The 27,969-nt window shown below is 36.6% G+C and overlaps 1 protein-coding gene across 2 annotated transcripts in view; it reads right to left on the bottom strand.

Moving 5' to 3' along the window:
• The window catches only part of DLGAP2 (discs, large (Drosophila) homolog-associated protein 2), a 327,825-nt gene that overhangs the window by 181,116 nt on the left and 118,740 nt on the right, over positions 1-27,969 (bottom strand). For both annotated transcript variants that reach the window (XM_006866711.1, XM_006866710.1), the window contains one exon: positions 14,955-15,166. In XM_006866711.1, coding sequence (XP_006866773.1) covers positions 14,955-15,166 — 212 coding nt within the window. The remainder of the gene's footprint in view (positions 1-14,954; positions 15,167-27,969) is intronic.

Raw genomic sequence — 27,969 nt, 5'->3', positions numbered from 1 at the left:
ATCTGCTCCCATAAAGATGTACAGTCTCAAACATCCTAAGGAATGATTCTGTTCTGTACTTTAGGGCATAAGGGTAACTATGAGTGTGAACTAACTCCACAGCATTAGGTTTGGTTTGAGCTCTTATTTTATTTTTACATACTAAAATCTGACTGCCTACATATTGACTCATTATTTCTCCAAAACACCAAGTTTATTCCTGTCTTTGGGTCATAGTCTCTGTTATACATCTCATCCAACATCTTTAATTTCTAATGCTCATGTTTCTATTATGATCTGATGCCTCGTAGCAATAATTTTTTGACTAGGAAAAGGCTTTTGACTGTGTGTATCATGACTATTTATAGACAACATTGCAGAGAATGGATATTCCAAAACACTTACTTGTGCTCATGAGGAACCTGTACCTAGAACAAGAGATAGTCAGTCAAATAGAAGAAAGAGCTATTGCCTGGTTTAAAATCAAGGAAGATGTGCACCAGGGTTGTATCCTTTGCCATCAGGTCCTATGCTATCATCACAATCATTGTTAAACTTGAGTCCATTGATGCTGCCACTGTGTCAGTGCATTTTATTGGGGATCTTCCTCATTTTCACTGATTCTGTACTTTACATAGAATGATATACTTCTTCAGGAACTGGTCCCTCCTGATAATATGTCTGAAGTATGAGAGATGAAGTCTGCCCATCCTGGCTTCCAAAGAACATTCTGGCTGCACTTCTTCCAACACAGATTTGTTTGTTTTTTGGCAGTTCATAGTACTTTTAGTATTCTTTTCCAACACCATAATTCAATACATCAATTTTTCTGTGGCTTTCCTTATTCACTGTCCAACCTTGGCATGCATATGAAGCTATTGAAAATACCATGGCTTGAGTCAGGTGCACATTAGTCCACAAACTTGACATTTTTGCTCTTTATCACATTAAAGAGGTCTTGTGCAGCAGATTTGCCTAATGCAAAACATCATTTGATTTCTTGATTGCTGCTTCCGTATGTGTTGATAGTGGATCCAAGCAAAATGAAGTCTGAAAACTTCAATCTTTTCTCCATTTATCATATTATTTATTGGCCCAGTGGTGAGGATTTTTTGTTTTCTTTAATCTGAGGTGTAATCTGTACTGATTGCTATCTTCTTTGATCTAAAATACTTTGATTTTCATCAGTATTTTAAGTCCTCTTCACTTTCAACAAGAAAGGTTTTATCATCTGCATATGACAGGTTGTCAATGTGTTTTCCTCCAATCCTAACGTAATGTTCTTCATATAATTCAGTATCTTGAATGATTTGCTCAGCATACAGACTGAATAAATATGGTGAAATAATAAAACACTGGAACACACCATTCCAATTTTAAACCATTTGGTTTCCTCTTCTTCTGTTTGAACGACTGCCTCTTGGTCTCTGTGTAGGTTCCTCAGCAGCAAAATCATGTGCTCCTTCTAGAATACTCATACTCTCCAATGTTGTCAATAGCTAGTCATGGGTTGCACATTTGAAAGCCTTTGCTTAGTTAATAAAGCACAGGCAAACATCTTTCTGGTATTCTCTGCATTCAGCCAAGATCAATCTGATATCAGCAATGATATTCCTCGCTCCACATCCTTTTTCTGAATCCAGCAGGAAGTTCTGTCAATATTTGGTTGCAGCCATTATCTTCAGTAAAACTCTAATTGCATGGAATATCAATGATACTGTCCAATGATTTCTGCATTCCATTGGGTTACCTTTCTTTGGAATGGGCATATATACAGATACCTTCCAGTCAGTTGACCAGGTAGTTGTCTTCCAAATTTCTTGGCATAGATGACTGAGTGCCTCCAGTGTTGCATCAGTTTATTGAAAATTTTCAATTTATATTCCATCTATTCCCAGTACCTTGTTCTTTGCCATTGCCTTCAATGCACCATGTAATTCTCCCTTCAATACCATTGACTGTTGATCATGTACTACCTCTTAAAATGGTTGAACACCGACCATTTCTTTTTGGTATAGTGACTCTGCGTATTCTTTCCATCTTCTCTTGATGTTTTCTTCATCATTCAATACTGTGCCCCTTGTTGAAGCCTTTAATATTTCAAGTTTAGGCTTTAATTTTTCCTTTAGTTCTTTAAGCTTGATAAATCTGAGTAGGTTCTTTTCTTTTGGGTTTTCTAATTTTAGGTCTTTTCACATTTCATTATAATACAAGACTTTTTTTTTCTCATGCTGCTCTTTGAAATTTTCTGTTCAAATCTTTTACTTCAAGTCTTCCATTTGCTCGAGAGCAGGTTTCAGATTCTCTTCTGTTATCCATTTTTTTTTCTATCTTGTCTTCTAAATGACCTTTTTCTTTCTTCCTGTGCGATGTCCTTGATGTCATCCCACAACTTTTATAATCTTCAGTCATTATTGTCTAATGCATCAAATCTGTTCTTGACCTCTAAATTCTAAATTGTGCTCAAGTTCATAATTTGGCTCTCATGGACTTGTTTTAATTTTCTTCATCTTCAATCTGAACTTACATATAAGCAATTGATTGCCTATTCCACAGTCTGCCCCTGGCTTTGTATAGCTGATGATATTGAACTTTTCCATGAATTTTTCCCCACAGATGTACTCAGTTTGCTTTTTGTGTTTGCCATCTGTTGAGGTCTATGTATATAATCATCATTCATGTTTCTCAAAAAACATAGTTACAATGAACAAGTCATTGGTCTAGCAACATTCCCTGTGTTATCACAGGCAACTCTACTTTGAAGAGGAAATGCTACCACGGTCGTATTTTCACTGTCTTTCAACCTGAAGGACTCATCTTCTGGAACTATAGCTGACAATATTCTGGTGTTAGTCATTATGTTCCAGTATTCAATATTCTGGTGCTAAGTGATCGTGTTTTACTTGTATTTGTAAGGTTTTCAGTAGCTAAAATTCAGTAGTCTTCCTCTCCTTCCTCGTCTGACTTACTCTGGAAGCTCATCTAACCTGTCCACCATGGGTGGTATTTAAAACACTAGTGGCATGGGTCCAGCATCACAGCAACACTCAAGCCACCACAATAGGACAAACAGACAGACAAGGAGTGGGAAGGCTCATAAACAACATGCAATATGCACATGACACACCTTGCTTGCTAGAATCAAAGAGAACTTGAAATACCTAATGATGAGGATACAGAGACCACGTCCTTTAGCTGGATTGCACTTCAGTGTAATGAAAATGAAAATCTTTACAACTAGACCAATAAATAACATCAAGATAAACGGAGAAAATATAGCAGTTGTCAAAAACTTCATTTTGCTTGGGTCCACAATCAACACTCTTGGAAGCAGGAGTCAAAAAATCAAATGACATATTGCATTAGGAAAATCTGCTGCAAAAGACCTCTTTAAAGTGTTAAAGAGTAAAAATGTTACTTTTTTGAAGAAGATGTTCCTTACCCAATCCGTGGTATTTTCAATTGCCTCATATGCATACGAAAGCTGGGCAATGAATAAGGAAGACCTGAGAAAAATTGATACATTTGAATTATGGTGTTGCTGAAGAAGAATATGGACTATCAGAAGAAAGTACAAGTTTGTTTTGGAAGTTGGCTTCTTCCTTAGATGCAAAGATGGGGAGACTTTGTTTCTAGTACTTTGCACACGTTGTAAGGATGGGCTAGTCCCTGGAGGATATCATGTTTGGTAAAATGCAGGGTCAATGAAAAAGAGGAAGATCTCCAACCAGATGGATTGACACAGTGACAGTGACAGCAACAGTGGGCTCAAACATAACAGTTGTAAGGATAGTGCAATCTTTTTGTTGTACGTAGTACTGATATGAGTCAGAATCAGCTTGATGGAATCTAATCACAATAATTGTTGTTAAATGCTATTAAGTCAGTTCCAACTCATAGAGACTCTGTATACAGTTTCTGAGGAGCAGCTAGTGGGTTTGAACTGCCACCTTTGTGGTTTGCAGTCCTGTGCTGATCCTATAGCACTACACCAGAAGTCCAACAACAGCAATATGACTAGTTATTAGTTATTGATTTCCCATATCATTTCCCATTATATGTTATAATCTTGTTGTTTAGAACTTGTCTATTTCTTGATTGTATCCAAATGATTCAATAAATTAATTAGGTAATATCACACAAATATTATTTTCCTTTCCCCTAGATATCATGTTATTCTCCAGGAATATGATACTGTTATTTATGAGTAAAATATTATTCTACAAATTGTATATTATATTTATCCTTGAGAATGAACCCCTCAGTGTAAATGCCACTTCTTCAGGGAGATAAACCATAAATCCCTCAAACAGATTAGGGAATCTTGTTTTACACTTTAGAGAAATCCTGATTTTATCCTTGTATACTATCTATGGTGCTTTTAGCTACTCATTCAGTCCATTGTTTTCTGTTAGATTATAACAGGAGCCAGAAAATTTTTTTATGTTAAAGGCCAGCTATAAGAATTTTAGGCTTATGGGTTGAATATTTTCTGTCATAATTACTCAACTTTACTATTATACCTAGAAAACAGCTAAGGACTGTATGTAAATTAGTCAGCATAGTTGTGTTCCAATAAAACTTTATTTTTAAAAAGAAGCAATGTGTTTGATTTAGCAGGCCATATTTTGCCAACTTTTGAATGATTATTAGTTTCTTGTTCCTGTCCTACTTGCTATTTCATCAGCATTAGAACGACAGTTGCACATAGTGCTTGGTATATATTCTAAATTAATAAAATGTTATGATCATTGATAATTCAATCTAATTCAAACAAAAATATTTTTCCCAAGCTGTTAACCACAATGACAAGCAATCAATGGAATGAAAAGTTTTTTCTCTCAGACAATTTCTCATATTCTCTCTGTTCTCCATTCCAATAGGCACCTTTCCAGATTAGCTTTTTAGTCATTCCCTTCATCTGCACTATGAACAATGATCTACAACTAGATATTTTAAAAGATTAAGGTGAGGATAGTCAATTAGGAAATCAGTGGTCAAAAAACAAAATAAAACAAATGAGGAAGCAGGAGTATTAATAATAACCCATTACACTTAAAGGAGCCCTGGTAGCATAGTGGATTATGTGTTGGGCTGCTTAACTGAAAGTTCAGCAGTTCAAATCTACTAGTCTCTATATGGGAGAAAGATAAAGCTTTCTGCTCCCATAAAGATTTGCAGCCTCAGAAACCCTATACAGTGTCACTATGAGTCAGAACCAATTCCATAGCACATAACCACTATGGCCACCACCATTACACGCAATCCAGCACATGGCCATGGAGTCCATTTATACTCATAGAGACCCTGTAGGGCACAGAAGAACTGTCCCACAGGATTTCTAAGTTTATAATTTTTTTACGAAAGGAGACTGACACATCATTCTGCTGCCACCATTGAGTGACTGGTGGATATGAACCATCAACCTTTTATTGGACAAGTACTTATAGCAGTGTCTCACCACTGCCTGGGAACTTAGGACCATAGTCTCAGGGGACACCATGATCAGTTGGCATAACATAGTCCACAAAGACAATGTTCTATATTCTGCTTTGGTGTGCGAGGCCTGGGATCTTAAAACTCATGAGTGCTCATCTAAGGTGCAAATATTGGTCTTTCCATGTGCAGAAGAAAGAAGAGTGATGAAAATTGAAGATGCTTGTAATCAACGAGTCTAATGAACTAATGAATCATGTGAATACAAGTCCCCACAACTCTGAGACCAAAGAACTAGATGGTGCTCAACAACTACTACCAACTTACTCTGAAAGGGATTACATTTAGAAGGTCCCAAAATAGAGTTAGAGAAAATGTGGAACAAAACTCAAAATTGTATTAAACAATGACCAGGCTTTCTAGTCATAAAAAGACTGGAAGAACCCAAGACTATGGCCCTTGGTCATCTATCAGGTCTGAAATGGAACTCACCGTTGTGGCCCAATTTTCAGCCAAGCATTAGCTAGCTATATAGGGGCAACAACAACACTAGTAAGGTATGCTTACCTTGGAATAGTCAACCATTTAATATCAAAAGGACAACATTTACCTAAGAACAAAGTCGAGAAGGGTTGGGAAGGAGGGTAAAATGGAAATAAGAACCACAGGTAGGAAATGAGAAAACTGTCATAACATGGAGGGGATTGTGATCATTGAGATGAAACAAAGTATGTGATTTATTTAATGTAAAACTGATGATCTGCTCTGCAAACTTTCACTGAATTCACAGTAAGAAGTTGCTTCAAAAGAGAATTTTATATTTGTAAAGCCCAGATCATTACCCAACATAGATTGCTCTAGAAGTCCAACAGGTCAATAGTGGTTGTATGTGGATATGCAAATATGAATAAAACATTTTTCCTCTTATTATTTCTAGTCTCCACTTTGCCAATCTATCGTAGCAAAAAGTATGTGTCGTCTTCTTCTTGTATCCTTCTGATTACACAGATCCCTTTTCACAGATGCTTATAATACTTTCCAGTTCTTGACTATGTCCAACTAAAGCCTCTGATGTGTTTATGGTTTCAATTGTGAAAACTCAGAGAAAATGTTTCCCATATTCCCACTTGAGTGTTTGTTGCTCTGGAAATCCAAGATTATAACACAGAGTGTTATGACTATAGGGAATATCCATGCCTTTTCTTTTCTTCTTTTCTCTCCTCTCTCCAAATTATCCTTCCTAGTTTGAATACACAGGCTTTTCAAGTGTAGGTGTAATGGGGATAAAAGATCACCAGGTATGAGATTAAAATAGCTACTTTTAATTCAAATACTTGCTCATTTTTTGTGACCTTCATCACTTCATTTCTATGACTCAGGTTTGTGCTCCATTAAGCGTGCACAGTTATTACAACTGCAAGTGCCATTTAAAATGAAAATACATTGATATTGATAAAATAATAAATAAACTTAAGAAGCATTGGACTAGTAACCACAAGGTTGGCGATTCAAACCCATCAGCTGCTCCTTTGAAAACCTGTGTAGGTTTGCTATGAGTCAGAACTGATCAACAACACTTAACAACAACTACAACAAGGAGTTCTGGTAGTGTAAGGAGCTCTGGTAGCATAAGGAGCTCTGGTAGCATAGTGGTTATGAATTGGGCTGCTAACCTCAGGGTCAGCAGTTCAAAACTACCAGCTGTTCCGTGGGAGAAAGATGAGACTTTCTGCTCCTGCAAAGATTTACAGCCTCGGAAACCCTGTACAGGGTCGCTATGAGTCGGAACTGATTCCATAGCACATAACAACAACATACTATTATAGTGTGGAGTCCTAGTGTGGCACTGTAGGATAAGCACTGAACTTATAACCATAAAATCAGCAGTTCAAACCCACCAGCTGCTTCTTGGAAACCCTATATATGGTTGCTATGAGTTAGAACTGACTTGATGACACTTAACAAGTGTAGTAATGTTGTTGCTAATTACCACCAAGTTAAATCCTGTAGTGATTCTGTATAGGCTTTCTGAGGATTGGCTGGTGGGTTTGAACTTTTGACCTTGCAGTTAGCAGTTCAGTGCTTATCGTACAGTGCTACACCATGACCCAAAGATGGTAATAAGCAATAGCAATAACTTCATTGATATCCATCTGTAATATATTTTAATATTTTGCAAAAATTTTACTATGGGAGTTTCATGGACTTTACAAATTAGTAAAGTGTAATTGCTAGGCATCGTGTTGTCTTGAGCCTTCATGGAATTGTGTTTTCAACTTCATTATCTATACTGTAGTGTTAGAGTTGAGGGAACAGAATATCTTGAATACATATTGAATACATAAATAACATTTAGCATAATGTCTAAATATTTGTTGGATGAATAAATGGAGTAATAGATACTTGAATAAATGGAATAATGAGCTTAATTTTCAGGTAATATCTGCAGATAGAGTGAGCAGAGGTGTGGGTAGCCAAAACCAGACGTAAGTTTGAATTTAATGCATGAGCAACTATTAAGCAGCAGTTTTATTTTCCCCAAATTTTATCTGGTTTGAGGTGGTTGTATGTGATCTGTTCAGGTCTTAAAAACCATCTGTGGATGAATTCCCAGCTAGATTACTACATATGAAAAGTGAAGAGTTTTATCAATAATTAGATTGCACCATCAAATGGCCTTGGCTGCTTCACTGCTGATTTGGCCGTTTGAAGTAATGTTAATTATGCTGGGTAATGATTGGTGTCTTGGTTATCCAGTGATGTTATAACAGTGACTTCAACAAACAGAACTTCATCTTCTCACAATTAGGAGGTTAGATGTTTGAATTTAGGGTTATGGTCCTAGGAAAGGATTTTTTCCTTTCTATCAACTCTGAAGAAAGGTCCTTGTCATTTTGAGCTTCAGCTCCTCAACAGTCTTCATGTGGCTTTGCATCTCTCTTGATCCTTTTATGCTTTGCTCCTTTGCTTGTTTAATCTCTTTTAAATCTCAGGGAGATTAGTTCAAGATACACTCTACACTAATCCTGCCTTATTAATATAATAAAGACACCCCATTCCCAAATGGGATTATAACCATAGGAAAAGAGGTTAGGAGTCACTATACATATTTTATGGGAAATATAATTCAATCCATAACATTCCATTCTTTGGCCCCCTAAACTCCATGTCCTTGCCACATGCAAAATATGTCATGATACTCTACCAAAGTTTTAAATCTACTAAAAATTCAAAATCTCATATTTTGAATAATCTAAACCAAACATGGACTCCTACTATGGCCTGTAGGATAAACACTGGACCTCAAAGTCACTTTTGAACCACAAGGTTGACAGTTCAAAACCACCAGCAACCCCTCAAAATCCTATACAGGGTCTCTATGAGTCGGAATTGATTCGAGAATCTGGAGAGGGAGTCCTGGTGTGGCACTGTAGGATAAGCACTGAGATGCTAACCATAAGGCTTGAAAATAATAATCTCTTCTCTGACACCATCTGAGTAATGGCCTTGCCCTCCAGACTCTGGGTGTTGGCCATGCCCTCTGGATTTTGGGTGGGTGTTCATAGGCTTTGGAATTCAACACCACCTTCCAGGCCCATTTGGATGGCAACGCTGTTTCCTCAGCTTTAGGAAGCCTCCTAGTCCTTCTGAGTGGGAACCTCAGCTTGCCAACCTCAGTTTTGGGTGGTAACCCAACCTAAGCCCAACCAACCTCAGATATGGGTGGTAACTCTATTCCCCTGGCACATCTTAAAGGCAGCCCCACAGTCCAGAACTGAACTGATAAAAATCTAACTCTTTGAAATCTAGGAGGCTGTGACAGCCACCCTTTGAGATACAGGAGACCTTGATTACAACCACTGAAACCAAGAAGGCTCTGCTAATAGCCTTGCTGATCTCTGCGCTATTCAAAAGACAAAGGAAAAATCTTTTCTCAGAGGCCGAGAAATGTAGCACCTTTGGCATATTTCCTCCCTGTAGAATTTCAAGAGGCAGACAATTCTGTCATTTTTCTTTGCTCCTTTCAGTCTAATCTGATGGGTTTTCTGCTATGGTAGTTGATTAGTGTTACAGACTTACAGACTTACTTTCCTTAACAAAAGAATGTGTATCCATGTCCTTGGTGAAAATTCTAGGACATGAATATTTTGCACATCAGAATTTTCCAAATATTTAAGTTTTGTTCTTATTTTGCAGTTCATTTTTTAAGTTCATCTCTCTCTTCTCCCTCCACCCCCACCCCTCATTTTACAAATGTCAAAGAGAAACCACGCAGTCTCTTTAAGATCTTGCTTTGAAATCTCTGCAGCAAGATATCCCAGTTCATCACTTACAGGGTCTACCTTCCACCATCCTTTTGAACACAATCCAGACAAGTTCTTTGCCACTGCATTAAAAACATCACCAGTCCATTGTCCAATCAAATATTCATTATTTTTTTTTAAAACATCATCAGAAGCACAGCATATGGTCACATGTTTAGCAACACTAGCAACATTCTATTTCTGGCACTATATGAATCCTCTAAAAGGATAGAGATTTTCTTATAACTTTCCTTACTTCCTTCTGAGTGCCTCACCAAAACTGACTTTGACATTCATAATTCTACCAAAAGTCTTTTCTAGACAATCTGGGCCTTTACTGCTAATTACATTAAAAGTCTTTAGCTTCGCCCATTACTCAATTTCAAAACCACTTCTGCATTATAGATATTTGTTAGAGTAGCACCCTAGCCCTTGTACTACCTGACTTAGTTATCTATTACTGCTGTAACCCAAATATTACAAGTGAGTGACTTTAACAAACATAAATTCATTTTCTCACAGTTTGATGGTGGTGATTATGTACCATGGAGTCAGAACTGACTCATAGCAGTTTAGGAGGCTAGAAATCTGAATTTAGAGTGCTGGCTCTAAGGAAAAACTTTCTCTCTGCCAGCTCTGGAGGAAGGCCCTTGACTCTTTTGAGCTTAAGCTTCTTGGCATTCTTCATTGGACTTGGTATCTCTGTATCTCTCTTCTTCCATTTATCCTTGCTCACTTGCTTGTTTAATCTCTTCTATGTATACAGGGTTTCTATGGGTCAGGACCAACTCGATGGCATTTAACAAGAACAACAACAATGGATCAATATGAAGTTCTGGTATAGCACTGTAGGATGATCATGCACTGGACCACAAGGTCAGTTTGAACTGCATGGTCCACAGTTCAAACTCACCAGTTGCTCCTAGGAAACCCTATACAGGGTGTCTGTGTGTTGAAACCAACTCAATAGCACTAAACAACAACAACAATGTATCAAAAGAGATTGACCTAAAATACACATCACACTAATCTTATCTCATTAACATAACAAAGGCATCCCATTTCCAAATAGGATTATAACCAAAGGCATATTTATAACACATATTTTTTTGGACACAATCCAATACATTCAACTGGGTTTTATGAATATAGAATCCTTAATGCCATCTTCTGATCATTGTTTGTATTGACACCTAGTCCCTGAGACACAGTCTCTTACTTTTATGAGGATAAAGCTAAATGTAATACTGGATGATAAAAATAAATTATAATATGATGAGGAAAATTCAGCATTAAAGGTAAAAAAAAATACCAGAAGATAAAACAGTTTCTAGAGGATTAGTTAGGAAAGAAGGAACATGAAGATAATGTTTACAAATATTAAAATTATTTGTTGAACATGCTTTGATTCCCCCCTTTCCAATGATTTGTTTTTTAATGTATAAAATCATGACATTAATGACAAACTTCTAGAATGAGAAGTTACACCATTGGTCATCTATTTAGTAATTCAGGACCTGGGATCCTAGGCAGGTATTAAAGGGTTTGTGAGATATAATAAGTAACATAGTTGAAAATGTGATTTTTTTCATGCAGAGAAGTTTGATATAATTCATAATTGTCATGTGTCTCTTTGTAGTTTTTAACCATGTTGAATCCATCAAAGATGTCTATTCATCCCATTGAGAGTCCTGTTGACTTCTTTTTCACCAAACATGATATCTTCTTCTAGAGACTTATGTCTCCTGATTATGTGTCTTATTTTAGGGGAGAAAAGAGACCTTCATCTTCAAAGATTTAAGTATTATATAGACTCTTTATTATGCCTTAAATAGGAGTAAACGCAAAACAAAGACAAACATAAATCACCTGGATAAAGGAAATCATAGATGCCATGATGAGTTTCCAGATTCTATCTCCACATGGTAACCAGATATAGGTGACCAGAACACAGCAATCTCCTCCCACAACCATGACTGATGGCACCAATCAAGTGTCACATACGCAGATCAGGCTTATGCAAAGCAGGGACAGGACTACTGCAAATAGGAAACTTAGTCTGAGGCTCTCCATGAATGACATGACAACTAGTTGAAGTTGTTGTTAAGTGCCTTCTAATTGGTTCTGACTCATATTGACTTTATGTAGGGTTTCCAAGGAGTAACTGGGGGATTTCAATTGTTTCCCTACAGTTAGCAGTCCAGTGCCACACTGGACTCCAACACACTAGGACTCCAACACACTAGGCAACCATTAAGGAATGTTCCTGCAAAGCCTAGGTCTAGGGTGACCCCAAATCCTACTTTTAAATATATTGTTTCTAACTCTGCCCGTTCAGCTGTCGGAGGTGAATGAGGTACTCATGAAAAATTGGCATCTGAACACTTAAACCTAGGTACAAAATGGAATTAAGGTCTGCTAGGGTAGAGTCTTTCACAGGCAAAAAGCCTTCAAATTTCATGTTCTATAGCAGCAGTCCTGGTGTGATGCTGTGGGTTAATGCGCCAGACTGCAAAGCCGTTTGAACTGCAAGGTCGGTAGTTCAAGCTCACCAGCTGCTCCATGGAAACCTTATACAGGGTCGCTATGGGTCGGAACTGACTCGATGGCACTTCGCAACAACAACAATAGCAGTCCAAAGCAAGCAAATTGGACAGAATTCTGTTATGATTGGTCATGTTTCCATTGACTAATTTTTGAAAGTAGATTTCTAGGACTTTCTTCTTACTCCCCTTTATTCTCAAACTTCCACTGAAACCTGTCCATCAGGGGTGACCCTGCTGGTATTTGAAATACTAATGGCATAGCTTTCAGCATCATTGTTGTTGTTAAGTGCTGTCGAATTGGTTCTGATTCATAGCAACCCTGTATAGGATTTCTGAGGCTGTAAATCTTTACAGGAGCAGAAAACCTCATCTTTCTCCCACGGAACAACTGGTAGTTTTGAACTGCTGACCTTGAGGTTAGCAGCCCAACTCATAACTACTTCACTCCCAGAGCTCCTTTCAGCATCATAACCACATATAAACACTCCACAATACAACAATTTGATAGCTGATCAAAGAAACATATCTTTAATAATCTTCAAATAAAATGTCGATGAGAGCCAAGGTGTAGTCCGCACCATTTAGTTTTGGGAGTAAATGAGTCAAAGGGCTCGCCCTTGTGCCACATAGTAGTTTTTATAGTTTTCCAATAAACTTTTGTAATAATTGTGCATTGGTTCCAACTCATAGCAACATGAGGAGCCGCTGGTGGGTTTGAACCAAGACCCTGTAGTTAGCAGTCCAGTGTTTATCCTACAGCACCATACCAGAACTCCTTTGTAATAATAAGTGTTTCTTTGTTTCAGTCTACCTTCCTTCCCCACTTCCCCTCCCTTCCCTGTAAATTTCTTCAGAAGAAGATTTTTGTCTTGTTCCTAGTTAAGATGTTCTACGTGGAAAGCATCGTGGAGAGAGGTACTGAATGTGACACACATTGGTCCCCACTCACATGATGTTTCCTGTCTGGTATTTCTAACACAATAGCTGTTGAATTTAATTAAACTAGATAATGAAGATAAGGTTCAAATTTGTTAAACAGAACATTCAGTTGCAATTAAAAACTTAATTTTTCATCATGCAAGCTAATGTTAAGAATTTCAATGATTTATTGGAAGAAATTACACAGTGATTTTACCTAAAACTGTGCAGCATGCATGAGTGAGGATACAAAGATAACATTGCAGTGTGCTTTGTTGTTTCACTTTATGGATTACAATGAATAACTTTTAAGCAACTTTTGTAAAGTATTAAGAAGCTTATTTACCCTATTGTTTTCTGTTCACTTGGTACAACTGACAACTTGCAGTATGAAAACAGTGGTAACATATAAGGCAGTTATTACCATTTATATCCAAATTTAGCTGGCAGGATCTGACATATACAATAATATGCATATTAAAAGTAATAGTCATGCTTTCATAGTTCCTTTGAACAGCTGATTTCTCAAACAATTCCATCTGTTTATAGTTTGGTAAATAGTTAAATTTATCATTACATGTCCTCAGGGTACATACGAATGAGATTTGTTCCTCTCTGTTTCTTTAAGAATTTGTATGTGAGTTGGATCAGGTGCACACACTTCTTATTTAGCCTGAGTCTAAATCCATTTGATGGCAGTAGGTTTTTTTGTTTTATTTGTAGTGCAAAAAAAGGCTCAAAACCATTTCAATGATTTAAAAGTTTTGCTTCAAGTGAACCTTATTGTGATGAAGAATTTGAAGAGCTAGTTGGGGTTGGTTCAATCATTTCACAGTGAAGGCAAATTTACATAACATTAAAAGGCAAGTAGGAGTTGTCAGTAAATCCAAAGTTCTGCCTATAATGAATTTTCAGACAAATACATAAAGCCTATTGTACATGAATAAGCTGATTCATGTCCTACTATCTACACACACACACACACACAAACCTGTTACCTAGAAATATGAACTTATAAAGTCATAGTAAACAAAAAAATCCCCTATGATGGAGCTCTGGTAGTGTAGTGGTTATGAATCGGGCTGTGAACCTTAAGGTCAGCAGTTCGAAACTACCTTAAGGTCAGCAGTTCGAAACTACCAGCTGCTCTGCGGGAGAAAGATGAGGCGTTCTGCTCCCGTAAATATTTACAGCCTTGGAAACCCTGTACAGGGTCGTTATGGGTCGGCACCGACTCGACGGCACTTAACAACAACAACAACAACATTATGATTTTTACCCCCTCCCACACACAAATCTACACAAAAAGAATTATATCCATTCGATGAAAATAATTTGAAATATCTGAAAAGACACAAATGGATAACACTAATAGTTGCTTCAAAATTTGTTATAGAAACATGCCTATCCGTATTTTCTTCATTGGGATCCTGGTGTAATGCTGAAGGATAAGCATTAGACTGCAAACTGCACAGCAAGGTTGTCAGTTCAAACCCACCAGTTGTTACTCTGAACCATTATACAGAGTGGCTATGAGTCAGAAATGACTCAAGGGCACTTAACAGTAACAACAACATTTCCTTAATTATTATATAATAAATAAGTAACTAAAGGTCCCTTTCTTTTAAAAAGGATTTGAAAATTGATGGTCATGGAGTCTTTTTTTAAGTTGATGACAGATAGCCTAAGGTTTACTAGCTTTGATGAAAGAAGAATTCCAATATACAGAAGATTTGTTCTACAAGAGGGAAGACAAGTTAGTAGTTCTTACGTTTGGTGATCTCCAAGTGGTCTCTGTCCAATGGACTTTAACAAGGGCTCTGGTCGGATTGCTACCTTTGGTGATGTTTTGGGGCTAGAATCCGATTCGCCACTCTCCTCATCTCCCATGGCTTTAATATAACTCCCACTTCTCATTCTCCTGCAGGGTATTTCCTCCTCTTTACCACCAGTTGGGTACCCTCCCCATTCATCTTGAGGCACCTAGGATAAAACAGATATACAATACACATCACTCTTGTCGATTAGAATTTTATAGGTGGCTTTTGAGGGGGCAAATTCTCTACAATTCCTTGAAGTCATTGCCTTTCATGGTCAAGTATCATTTTAAAGTCATGTGCACAATGATAGATACTTCTTAGCATTTTGTTATTCAAATGCTAAACGGACATTGAAATAAAATGAATGTCCCCCTCCTCACTATAAAAGTGATAAACATTATAGAAAATGTTATGAATGTATAAGAAAAAACCCCTAATTTTGAACTCAGTAACTAGAAAAAACACTACTAATATTTACAACATTTAAATTTATCTCCATCTAGTAGAAAAGGAAATAGAAACTTAAGAAATTTAAAGAAAATAGAGTTATCTACTGTAGAGATAATGAAATACAAGAAATGGAAGAGGAAGATAGTGAAAACAGTAGAGGAAGGAGAAAGTAAAGTACAAAGAAGGGAAAAGTGAAGAAGAAAATTCCTATTAATATTGGAACTTTACCCAGTATTTTTAAGTTGAAAAGTAGTAGAAGATTAATTCTATAAATTGAACTATATCTTACATACAAAACACCTATACTCAGAAGAAATAGTCATATCATCTACTGTTTGGTTGTTGTTGTTGTTGTCATCGGTTGGTATCGACTTGGTATCGACTCATAGTGACCTTATGCACAACAGAACGAAACAATACCCGATCGTGAGCCAACCTCACAATTGTTGCCATGCTTGAGCCCATTGATGCTGCCACTTGGCCAGTCCATCTCGTTGGGGGTCTTCCTCTTTTTCTCTGACCCTCCACCTTACCAAACATGATATACTTCTCCAATTACTGGTCCCTCCAGACAATGTCCAAAGTATGACAGACGAAGTTTGGCCATCCTGGCCTCCAAGGAGCATTCTGGCTGCATTTCTTCCAAAAAAATTGGGTTGTTCTTTTGGCAGCCCATGGTACTTTCAATACTCTCCTCCAACACTATAACTCAAATACATCAATTCTTCGACGGTATTCCTTATTCACTGTCCAGCTTTTGCATGCATAATGAGTTTATTGAAAATACCGTGGCTTGGGTCAGGCACACCTTAGTCCGCAAGCTGACATCTTTGCTCTTCAACACTTTAAAAAGGTCTTGTGCAGCAGATTTGCCTAATGCAGTACATCATTTGATCTCTTGACTGCTGCTTCTATGAATGTTGATTGTTGATCCAAGAAGAATGAAGTCCTTGACAACTTCAATCTTTTCTTTGTTGATAAGAATGTTGCTTATTGGTCCAGTGGTGAGGATTTTTGTTTTCTTTACATTTAGATGTAATCCATACCAAAAGCTATGCTCTTTGATCTTCATCAGTAAATGTTTTAAGTCTTCTTCACTTTCAGCAAGCAAGGTTGTATCTGCGTATCACAGGTTGTTAATGAGTCTTCCTCCAAACCTGATGCCATGTTTTTCTTCATAAACCCCAGCTTCTCGGATTATTTGCTCAGCATACAGGTTTAATAAGTATGGGGAAAGAATACAACCCTGTCGCACACCTTTAATACAGAACTCTTAATTGTTGTTATTGTTAGGTGTCACTGGGTCAGTTCAGATTCATAGTGACCTTTCATACAACATAATGAAACACTTCCCAGTGTTACACAGTCTTCAAAATTGCCATGTTTAAGCCCAGTGTTGAAGCAACTGTGACAATCCTTCTTGTTGAGGGTCTTCAACTTTTTAATTTCATCATTTCTTCTAGTCAGTTTAGCTACTGTACATTAAAGAGCAAGTTCTGAGTCTTTTCTGGTGTCTGTTTGGCTTCTTCTTTCTTTGTAATGACATTTTGCTTTCTTCACATATAAGCTTGATGCCATACCACAGCTGTCTGATCTTTTGTCATTACTGTTCAAAGTGTTGACTCTATTCTTGAGATGATGTCTAAAATCAGATGGGATATATTCTAGGCTGTGCCTTGTATCCCTTGTATCCCATGGAAGTTCAGCTTCGACTTGAACTTGTATATGATCAACTAATGATATGTTCTGCAATTGGCCCTCATATTAATTTCTCCATTATTACTTTCTATAGACGAAGTTCTGGGTCACACTGTGGGTTAATGTTCTGGGCTACAAAGTAGTTGGAACCACAAGGATGGTGGTTCAAGCACACCAGCCACTACTCGGAAACCCCACACAGGGTCATTTGGGTCTGAATTGATGCAACGACACTTAACAACAACAACATAGATGTATTTGATTTGATTCCTGTGTATTATCTCTGGTGAGGTACACATATTTAGTAACCATTTATATTGTTGGGAAAAGGTATTTACAATGAATAAGTCATTGGTGTTATAAAATTGTATCATCGGATCTCTGGAGTTTTTTCTATCACCAATGTCATGTTTTCCAGCTACTGATACTTCTTCCTTTCCAACTTTAACATTCCAATCACCAGTAATTATCAATGCATTCTGATTTCATGTTTGATCAATTTCAGGCTGTAGAAATTTAAAAAATCTTCACTTTCTTCACTTTTTGGTATTAGTGGTTGTTGTGTACATTTGATTAATAGTTGTATTTACTGACCTTCCTTGTAGGCATATGGATATTATTCCTTTACTGACTGTGTTGTAATTCACTATAGATCTTGAAATGTTCTTTTTGACAATTAATATGACACCATTGCTCTTCAATTTGTTATTCCCAGTATACCAGTCTGATTCAAAATGGTCAATACCCATCTGATTCAGCTCACTAATGCCCAGGATATTGATCTTAATTCAATCCATTTCATTTTTTATGACTTTCAATTGTTGTAGTTTTATACTTTGAGTGTTTTATGTTCTGATTATTAAGGGCTATTTAATATTGTTTCTTCACATTTTGAGTTTTGTCACATCAGCAAATGACTATCTTGAAAATTTTACCGCTTGGTGGCGTGCTGTATCATAAGTACTGGACAGTGAACTACAAAGCTGACTGTTCAAACCTCCTAGCTGCTTCTCATAAACTCTATACCAGGTCACTATGAGTCAGTGCCAATTCCACGGCACTGAACAACAACAATGCCATTAAAGTTACTTTGGGGAGTCAGTTCTTCTCCAGTCTCATTTTGAGTGCCTTCAAATTTGAAGAGTTCATTTTCTAGCAGTGCAGTAGACAATGTTCTGCTGCCATTTATAAGGTTTTCATCAGCCAGTTTTTCAAAGTAGAACACCATGTTCTCCTTCCTAGAATACTTTTGTCTAGAAGTTTTGCTGAAACCTCTCCACCATGTGTCATCCTACTGATGTTTGAAATACCCCTGGTAATGCTTCTAGCACCACAGCAACATGCAAATATGCAATATATGTTATAGATTACAGTCTAATGTTATGCATATAAAACCTACTCAATAATTTTAAGTGCAGGGTAAACTATAAAGCAGATAAATGTTTTTGTATTCATTAGCCATACATGAACTTGAGATCCCCACTTTACAAAAACAGAAATTCATGGAGCTAGTCTAAAAAGACAGCCAATCACTTGTCAGTTTGTCACAGTGTGGTGGTTTGCATATTGCTGTGATTCTGGAAGCTATGCCACTTATATTTTACAAACCATGATAGGCAGATTTCAATGGAGCTTCTAGACTAAGACAGACTAGGAAAAAGGATAGGAAGACAATGTCTGAATGTTTAGCCACTGGAAACCTCATGAATAATAACAGAAAACTCTCAGATATAGTGCTAGATGATGAGTCTCTAATGTTGGAAGGTACTCAAATTATGACTGGGGAAGAGATGCCTCAAACTACAGTTCATCATGATGACACAAATGTAGTAAAGCTTTCAAGAGCTTCATTTGCTGATGGGGCACAACTCAAAATTAGGAGAAACAGCTGCAATAATAATTAGAACACAGAATGTACAAAGTGTGAACCTAGGAAAATTTAAAGTTGTCAAAAATAAAATGGGAGATTGACAACTTAGACAATTCTGTGTTGCAATGGTCTAGAATTGTCATATTAAATCTAACAATCATATAGTTTAGTATGTGGGAATGACAAATTGAAAGAGGAATGGCTTCACATTCATCAAAAATAAAATTTCAAGATACATCTTGAAGTACAATTCTGCCTGTGACAGAGTAATAATCATAGCCCTATAAGGAAGAGCAGTTAATATCACTATTATTCAAATTTATGCACCAACCATTAAAACTACTGATGATGAAATACAAGAGTTCTACCAACTTTTTCAGTGTGAAACTGATTAAACATACAATCAAGATATATTGACAACTTCTGGTGAATGGAATGCAAAGGTTGGAAACAAAGAAGAAAGATCATTAGTTGGAAGTATGACCTTGAAAATAGAAATGATGCTGTATGATAGAATTCACATTATAGAAATCTGCAAGACCAATGACTTGCAAATATCTTTTTTTCACCACATAAAAAATGACTATACATATCGACCTCACCTGATGAAATACTCAGGAATTAAATTGATTTTATATGTGGGAAGAGACGGTGGAAAACCTCAATATCACCAACCCATACAAACCTAAGAGAAGACTGTGAAACACACCATCAATTGCCCATATACAAGTTCAGGCTGAGGATGAAGAAAATTAAAATGAGTCAGCAAGAGCCAAAGTATGACCTAGAACATACCCCACCTGAATTTAGAGACCATCTAAGGAACATATTTGGTGCATTAAACACTAATGATCCAAGACCAGAAGAATTGTGGGATGACATCAAGAATATCAAACAGGAAGAAAGCAAAAAGTCATTAAAAAGATAGCAAAGAAAGGAAAGACTGAAATGAATGTCAAAAGAGACTCTGAAATAAATGAGGATGTAAAAGAACTGAACAGAAAATTTCAAAGGGCAGATTGAGAAGACAAAGAATTATAATGAAATGTGCGGAGACCTGGAGTTAGAAATTCAAAAGGAAAGAGCACACTTGGCATTAATCAAGCTGAAAGAAAAAAAACAAAACAAAACACAACAACCAAAAACCAAGCATCAACTTACAATATTGAAGGATTCTGTGGTCAAAATATTGAATGATATGCTGTTGTTGTTGTTATGTGCCATCGAGTTGGTACCGATTCATAGTGACCTTATGCACAGCAGAACGAAACACTGCCCAGTACAGGGCCAACCTCACTACTGTTGCCATGTTTGAGTCCATCAATGCTGTCACTTGGCCAATCCATCTCATTGGGGACCTTCCTCTTTTTCTCTGACTCTCCACCTTACCAAACATGATACCCTTTTCCGGCGATTGGTCCCTCTTGACAATATATTCAAAGTATGAATGATGAAGTTTGGCCATCTTGGCCTCCAAGGAGCACTCTGGCTGCACTTCTTACTTCACAGATCTGTTGGTTCTTTTGGCATTTCATGGCACTTTCAATAGTCTCCTCCAACACCATAACTCAAAAGCATCAATTCTTCTATGGTCTTCCTTATTCACTGTCCAGCTTTCGCATGCATATGAGGTTATTGATGAATGATATAGAAAGCATCAGAGAAGATAGGCTGCATAACATCATTGTACATCCCCCGCCCCCCACCAAACGGTCAATGTTTAACCATTTTGAGAGGTAATATATGATCAAGAACCAATGGTACTGAAGGAAGAAGTCCAAACTGCACTGAATGCATTGGTTAAAAACAAACAAACCAAAAAACAAGGCTCTCCAGGAATTGATGGAAAACAGATTGAAATCTTTCAACAAATTGATGAAGCACTGGAGGTGGTCACTCAACTCTGCAAAGATATTTGGAAGACCTGGACAACCAATTGGAAAAGATTCATGTTTGTGCTCACTCCAAAGAGAGGTGATGCAATAGAATGCGGAAATTACTGAACAATATCATTACAGTCACATACAAGTAAAATTTTGCTGAAGATATTTAAAAAATGGCTGCATAGTACATCAATATAAATTCAAGCCAGATTCAGAAGAGGATGCAGAACCAGGGATATCATTACTGACATCAGATGTATCTTGGCTGAAAGCATAGAATACCAGAAAGATGTTTGTGAAATATTAAAGACCTGTAAAAGTAAAAATCATACAGATTACAATGCATAGCAATTAAAGCTGCAGGTATAACAAAATAAATGGCTAATAGCACTGTGACAGCTTCTTCAGCAAGAAATTAGCAATTGAGAAAATAAGCATCAGTGTAACAGCTATAATTTTAGTTTCACATAAGATATTATTTCAAGCAAGAGGATTTTTGAGTATTGAAAAAAAAAAGTGACTAATGCAGAATTTACGTTTATGAGTATACACCAATTCTTGTTCATGTGTCTGTTACCAAAGATAAGTTTTTAACAATTAAAAAAAGATAATTACTAATATGGGGAAAGATGCAGTGAAATAAACATTTTTTTTCCCACATGACATTGTTAATCTAGGACTATCTTTATGAAAAGATTATAAAGAAGATTTAAAGATTTTTACTAACTTCCATCCAACAACTTAACTTCTTTAAATACATCCTTTATAAATAAGATTCAGTGCCAAGTATTGGTGAATTATTCACTAAGGTAAAGGGAGGAAATAGTGTTACTGTCTTAGTGAAGGAGGTTGCTTCTGCTGTTTATTATGACCATCAAATATAATACTGTAGAAAAATATTTATTGTGCCACAGAAAGATGTCTGTGAAGGAAGAAAGGTAATTTTTTTAATCTATAGCATACACGCAGTTTAAAAATTGGAGAGTGTGGTGGTTCTGTACGAAAAGCAATGAACTATAAGCCATTAGGTTGGCAGTTCGATCCCACCTGTCACTCCATGGGAGACTGATGAGGGATGAGGCTTTCTGCTTTCACAAAGATTTAAAGCATGGGAAACCCTATGTAGACTGAGTGGCTATGAGTCATAACCTACTAAAATTTTTAATTGCTGTTAAGTGACTTGGAGTCGGTTCTGACTCATAGCAACCCTGTATAGGGTTTCTGAGAAATGGTAGGTTTGAACCATTGACCTTGTGGTTTGTAGTCCAGTTCTGATCCTAAAGCAACACACCAGAATATCTCATAATCCCAATTTCCCAGGCATAATCCCTGTTACATGTCATTCTAGAAATTTTACTCTGTATAATATATATAATATATGGAGTCCTGTTGTGGTGCTGCAGGGTTGGGAGGTTCAAAGCCACCATTTGCTCCTTGGAAACAGGGTTGCTATGAGTTGGAACCAAATTGACAGCACTTAATAATAACAATATATATATTCTGCATTATAAAGAGTAAAATATCGGGATTGATGTATAATAGGAATTATCCCTGGAAATTGAAATAATGAAAATTTCAATTTTTTTTCTTTTATTTTCTGAAGTTTCTACATGGACCATACATTGCTTTTTTGTAATAGTTAAAAAATAAAAATCTTATCCTTTATTCAATAAAAGTCATATTCCTCAAAGACATAATACTCCTCAGTAGAGGAGTTAGACATGAAATGAAATGAGTTATAATATAGTTTAATATGAATGAAAGAAGCAAATGAAATACAGTAAAGATCAATGCAAGCTACCTATGTAGGGGGAGATAAACGATCTGGGAATGCATCCTGGAGGCTAGTTCTGTGGTTTTGAACAATAAATTAATTTGAGCAGCAGAAAGGTAAGAGAAGGTGACATGGTGGGGACTAAGGCAGAAGCAGCAGTACAACCACACACACTCCTCAAATCCCTCTATTAGAAAAAGCAGACACAGTTCTGCTTTACTGGAATGAACATTTGAGGAAGAAATTACAGAGAAGGAGACTGTGAATTTAGCCAAGGACAGAGTATGAAGGGACCCATATACCACATCAAAGGACATATCCATGTTGGCAAGTTTATGAAATTTTTGTGGATTTGAACATGCTTTCATAAATCAAAACAAAAAGAAAAACAAAGATTTTTTTCAGCAATCTGTGAATTAACTAATGAGTGAAACCAGATTGCAGTTTTCTTAGATATTTTCTTAGATACATATCTAAGAAGTCAATTACCTAGTCTCAGGCAGAAGAAATTTTAATAAGGCAAGAGCACAAATCAGAGTCAACCTTAGAAAATGATTTCAAGTACAGTATGTCAATTTTTAAAGCATGTCTCAAAACTATACAAAGAACAGATGAATAATGCTCAATACCACTGTATCTCAACAAAGAAACCTTAATCTGGGATTTTATAGTGTTAAAAATCAGCAGACCAATGCAAAAGTGTGAAGAAATATAAGTGAGTTAGGGAGTAAATGAACGAATAAATTCCTCTTCACTAAAGATACCAACTTCCACAGATCAAATTTGCAGACTTTGCTACATTTAATTGTAATTAATTACCCTAATTATCTAGTTGCATACTTCATGAAAAAGGCATGTTCCTAATTTGACATTACTGCAAATTTTGATACTCTTATTTTTTGCTTTAAGGATAGTTTAACATTGTATATTAAAACACTATTCCTCTTTTTCTTTCAAGTAGCAAGGCACAGGTAAAAAGGCAAGAATTTTATAATAATACTGTCTTCAGGTAACGGAGTCCTGGTGTGGTGCTGTGGGTTAATGCGCCGAACTGCAAAGCCGTTTGAACTGCAAGGTCGGTGGTTCAAGCTCACCAGTAGCTCCTCGGAAACCCTGTATAGGGTCGCTATGGGTCGGATCCAACTCAACGGCACTTCACAACAACAACACCACCCTCTTCAGGTATTAAAACCAAGGAAGAAAATACACACAAAGCTATGTTTCCCTCTAGGGAAATGTCTTCCTTAATCAATTAATTATTATCATTATTTAATGCACACAATGCACACTAGCCATTAGGAATATAATTGAAAGCAAGACTGATGTGTTTGCATTGCAGATTTTTACTTTAAATGGAAATGGTTCTGAGTAGGATTGTCCCCTGGATATTATTTTTGAAATCGCAAGTTAAAAAATATTTTGTTGAGAAAATAAACACCAATTAAACTTTCTTCATGTACAGTTTGTGATATTAACTATATTCTTCAAGTTTTTCAGTTATTCCTGAGTAATTTCTCTCCCCCATTAACACAAACACATTAATCATCAAAAACAGGCATTTCAAGATCTATTCTGAAAAACAATGCTGTCAGTGATAGGATAATATTACTACACCTACAAGGAAGATTAGTTAATATGACTATTCAAATTTATGCATCAACTATTAAAAACAAAGATGAAAAACTTGAAGAATTTTACCAAATTTGTTGTCTGAAACTGATCAGGCATGCAATTAAGATGTACTGATAATTATTGGTGATTGGAATGTGAAAGGTGGAAACAAAGAGGGAGGATCCATAGTTAGAAAATATGACTTTGGTTATGGAAATGATGCCGGTGATCACATGATGGTAGTTTTCAAAACTGATTCATTGCAAAGATCTTTCTCCAACAATATAAATAGTGACTAGATACTGGGACCTCACCAGTTGGAATACACAGGAACCAAATCAAGTACATCTGTGGAAAGAGATGATGGAGAACCTCAATATCATCAGCTAAAACAAGGCAAGAGGCTGATTGCAGAACAATCAATTGCTCATATGGAAGTTTAAGTTGAAGCTGAAGTAACTTAAAACCAGCTCATGAGAAACAAAATGCAACCTTAATTTTATCTAACTTGAATTCAGATATAATCAAGAATAACTTGGATGCACTGAACACTAATTACCAAAGATCACATAGGTTTTGGCACTGCATTGAGAACATCACACACAAAGCAAGTGAAAGGTCATTAAAAAAACAGGAAAGAAAGAAAAGACTAAAATGAATGTCAGCAGAGACTCTGTTATTTGTCTTATGTGTGAAGAAGCTAAAGTGAATGGTAGAAATAACAGGATAAAAGAGCTGAACAGAAAATTTCAAAGTTCAGCTCAAGAAGACAAAGTAAAATATTATAGTGTAATGCACAAAGACCTGGAGTCAGAAAACAAAAAGGGAAGAAAATTTTTCAAGCTAAGAAAACAAACAAACAAAAAACACACCAAAACAAAATCATGGTTTCATGTACAGTATTGAAGAATTCTACGGGAAACATAAGTAGCTCTGGCAGTGTAGTGGTTACAAATCTGGCTTAAATCTCAAGGTCAGCAGTTTGAAACTACCAGCTGTTCTGCGGGAGAAAGATGAGGCTTTCTGCTCCTGTAAAGATTTACAGCCTCAGAAACCCTGTACTGGGTCTCTATGAATCGAAATAGACTCCAGGGCACATTACCACCACCATGGGCAAAATATTGTATGACATTGTTGTTATTTTTGTTAAGTAGTGTGGAGTAGGTTGCAACTCATTGCACCCTGTACAGGGTTACCAAGGCTGTAAATCTTTACGGGAGCAGAACGCCTCATCTTTTTCTCACAGAACCACTGGTAGTTCCAAACTGCTGGCCTTGCAGTTGGCAGCCCAACTCAATAAGCAAAGAAGTTGAAACTGTACTGAAGACTTTGGTAAAAAACAGGACTTCAGGAATTTAGTGAATACCAAACAGAATGTTTCAATAAATCGACACAGCACTGTACTGCGTTCATTCACCTATGCCAAGAAATTTAGAGGACAGCTACCTTACTAACCAACTGGAAGGGATCCATATTTGTGTCCAAGGCAGAAAAGGTGACTCCATGGAATGTAGAAATCATGGGAAAATATCATTCATATAACATGTAGGTAAAATGTTGCTGAAGATAAGAGGACAAGAAATCAGGGCTATCATTGCTGATGTCTGATGGATCTTAGTTGAAAGCGGGGAATACTAGAAAAATGTTTATCTGTGTTTTATTGATTATACAGAGAGACATGACCATGTGGACTATAACAAACTATGTTATAATCAGAGCATAATACACAGATGGTTGCAAGCAAATATTGACAAAGGACTTCCAGAGATTCAAGCCAGATTCAGAAGAGGACTTGGAATGAAGATATCATTTCTGACGTCAGATGGATCTTGGCTAAAAGCAGAGATTACCAGAAAGATGTTTACCTGTACCTTGACTAGGAAAAAGTTTACAGTTAATGTGGATCATGACAAGCTAAGGACAACATTGCAGAGAATGAGCATTCCAGAACATTTAATTGTACTCATGAGGAACCTATACATAGACCAAGAGGCAGTCCTTTGAACAGAAGAAAGGGAAACTGGTTTAAATTAGAAAACTAGTTGTGTGCCAGGATTGTATACTTTCACCATATTTATTCAATCTGTGTGCTGAGCAAATAATTGGAGAAACTGGATTATCTGAAGAAGCATGTGGCAGCAGGAGTAAATTAAGACTCATTACCAACCTGTGATATGCAGATGCTACAACCTTGTTTGCTAAAAGTGAAGAGGACTTGAAGCACTTACTGATGAAGACTGAAAACTATAGCTTTAAGTATGGATTACACCTCAAGGTAAAGAAAACAACATTTCTCACTACTAGACCAATAAGTATCATTAAGATAAATGGAGAAAATATTGAAGTTCTCAAAATCTTCATTTTTCTGACATCAACCATCAACACTCATGGAAAAAGCAGTCAAGAAACCAAACCAGGTATTGCACTGGGCAAATCTGCTGTACAAGACCTCTTTAAAGTGTTCAAAAGCAAAGATGTCAGTTTGAAGACTAAGATGTGCATCACCCAAACCATGGTATTTCCAATAGCCTCTATTCATTTTTAAATTGAACAATGAATAAAGAAGACTCAAGAATTGATACATTTGAGTTATGGTGTTGGAAGAGAATATTAAAAGTACCATGGACTATCAAATGAATAAACAAATCTGTGTTGGAAGATGTATAGCCAGAATGCTCATTAGAAGCCAGGATGTCCAGACTTTGTTTCTCATACTTCAGACATATTATCAGGAGGGACCAATTCCAGGAAAAGGACACCATGCTTGGTAAAATGGAGGGTCAGGGAAGAAGAGGAAGGCCCTTCAATGAGATGGAATGGCACATTGGCAACAGCAATGGGCTCAAATGCAGCAACGACAGTGAGGTTGGCACAGGATGGGCAGTGTTTTGTTCTGTTGTGCATAAGGTCACTATAAGTCAGTACCAACTCGAGGGCACCTAACAACAACAACAATGGAATTATTGCAAAGAATGGGAATTTCAAAACACTTCATTGTGCTCATGGGAAACCTGTACATAGACCAAATGGCAGTTGTTGGAACAGAATAAACAGATACTGAGTAATTTAAAATAAGAAGCTGTGTCAGGCTTGGAGCCTTTCACCAAATTTATTCAATCTTTATTTGCTGAGCCAATAATTGGAGAAGCTGCACTATATGAAGAAAAATATGGTATCAGAGTTGGAGAAATGTTAATTAACAACGTTTGATACACTGATGACACAACCTTATTTGCTAAAAGTGAAAAGGACTTGAAGCCATCACTGATGAAGATCAAAAAACTACAGCATTCAGTATGGATTACACTTCAACAAAAAGAAAACAAAAATACTCACAACTTGACCACTGAACAACATCATGGTAAATATAGAAAAGTTTGAAGTTGTCAAGGATTTCATTTAACTTTTGTCCACAATCAATGCCCATGTTAACAGCAGGCAAGAAATCAATGCATTGAATTGGGCACATTTTCTGCAAAAGACATCTTCAAAATATAATAGATTAAAGATGTCACTTTGAGGAATAAGATGCACCCAAGCCATGGTATTTTCAATCACCTCATATACCCATGTAAAAGGTGGACAATGAATAAGGAAGACCAGAGAAAAATTGATGCATGTAAATTATAGTGTTGGCAAACAATAGTGAATATATCATGGACTGCCAGAAGGAACAAATC

Source organism: Chrysochloris asiatica, unplaced genomic scaffold, assembly GCF_000296735.1.
Source record: "Chrysochloris asiatica unplaced genomic scaffold, ChrAsi1.0 scaffold00095, whole genome shotgun sequence".
Classification (NCBI taxonomy): domain Eukaryota; kingdom Metazoa; phylum Chordata; class Mammalia; order Afrosoricida; family Chrysochloridae; genus Chrysochloris; species Chrysochloris asiatica.
The sequence above is the reverse complement of the archived record's forward strand: the minus strand, read 5'-3'. Positions and strand labels throughout refer to the sequence as shown.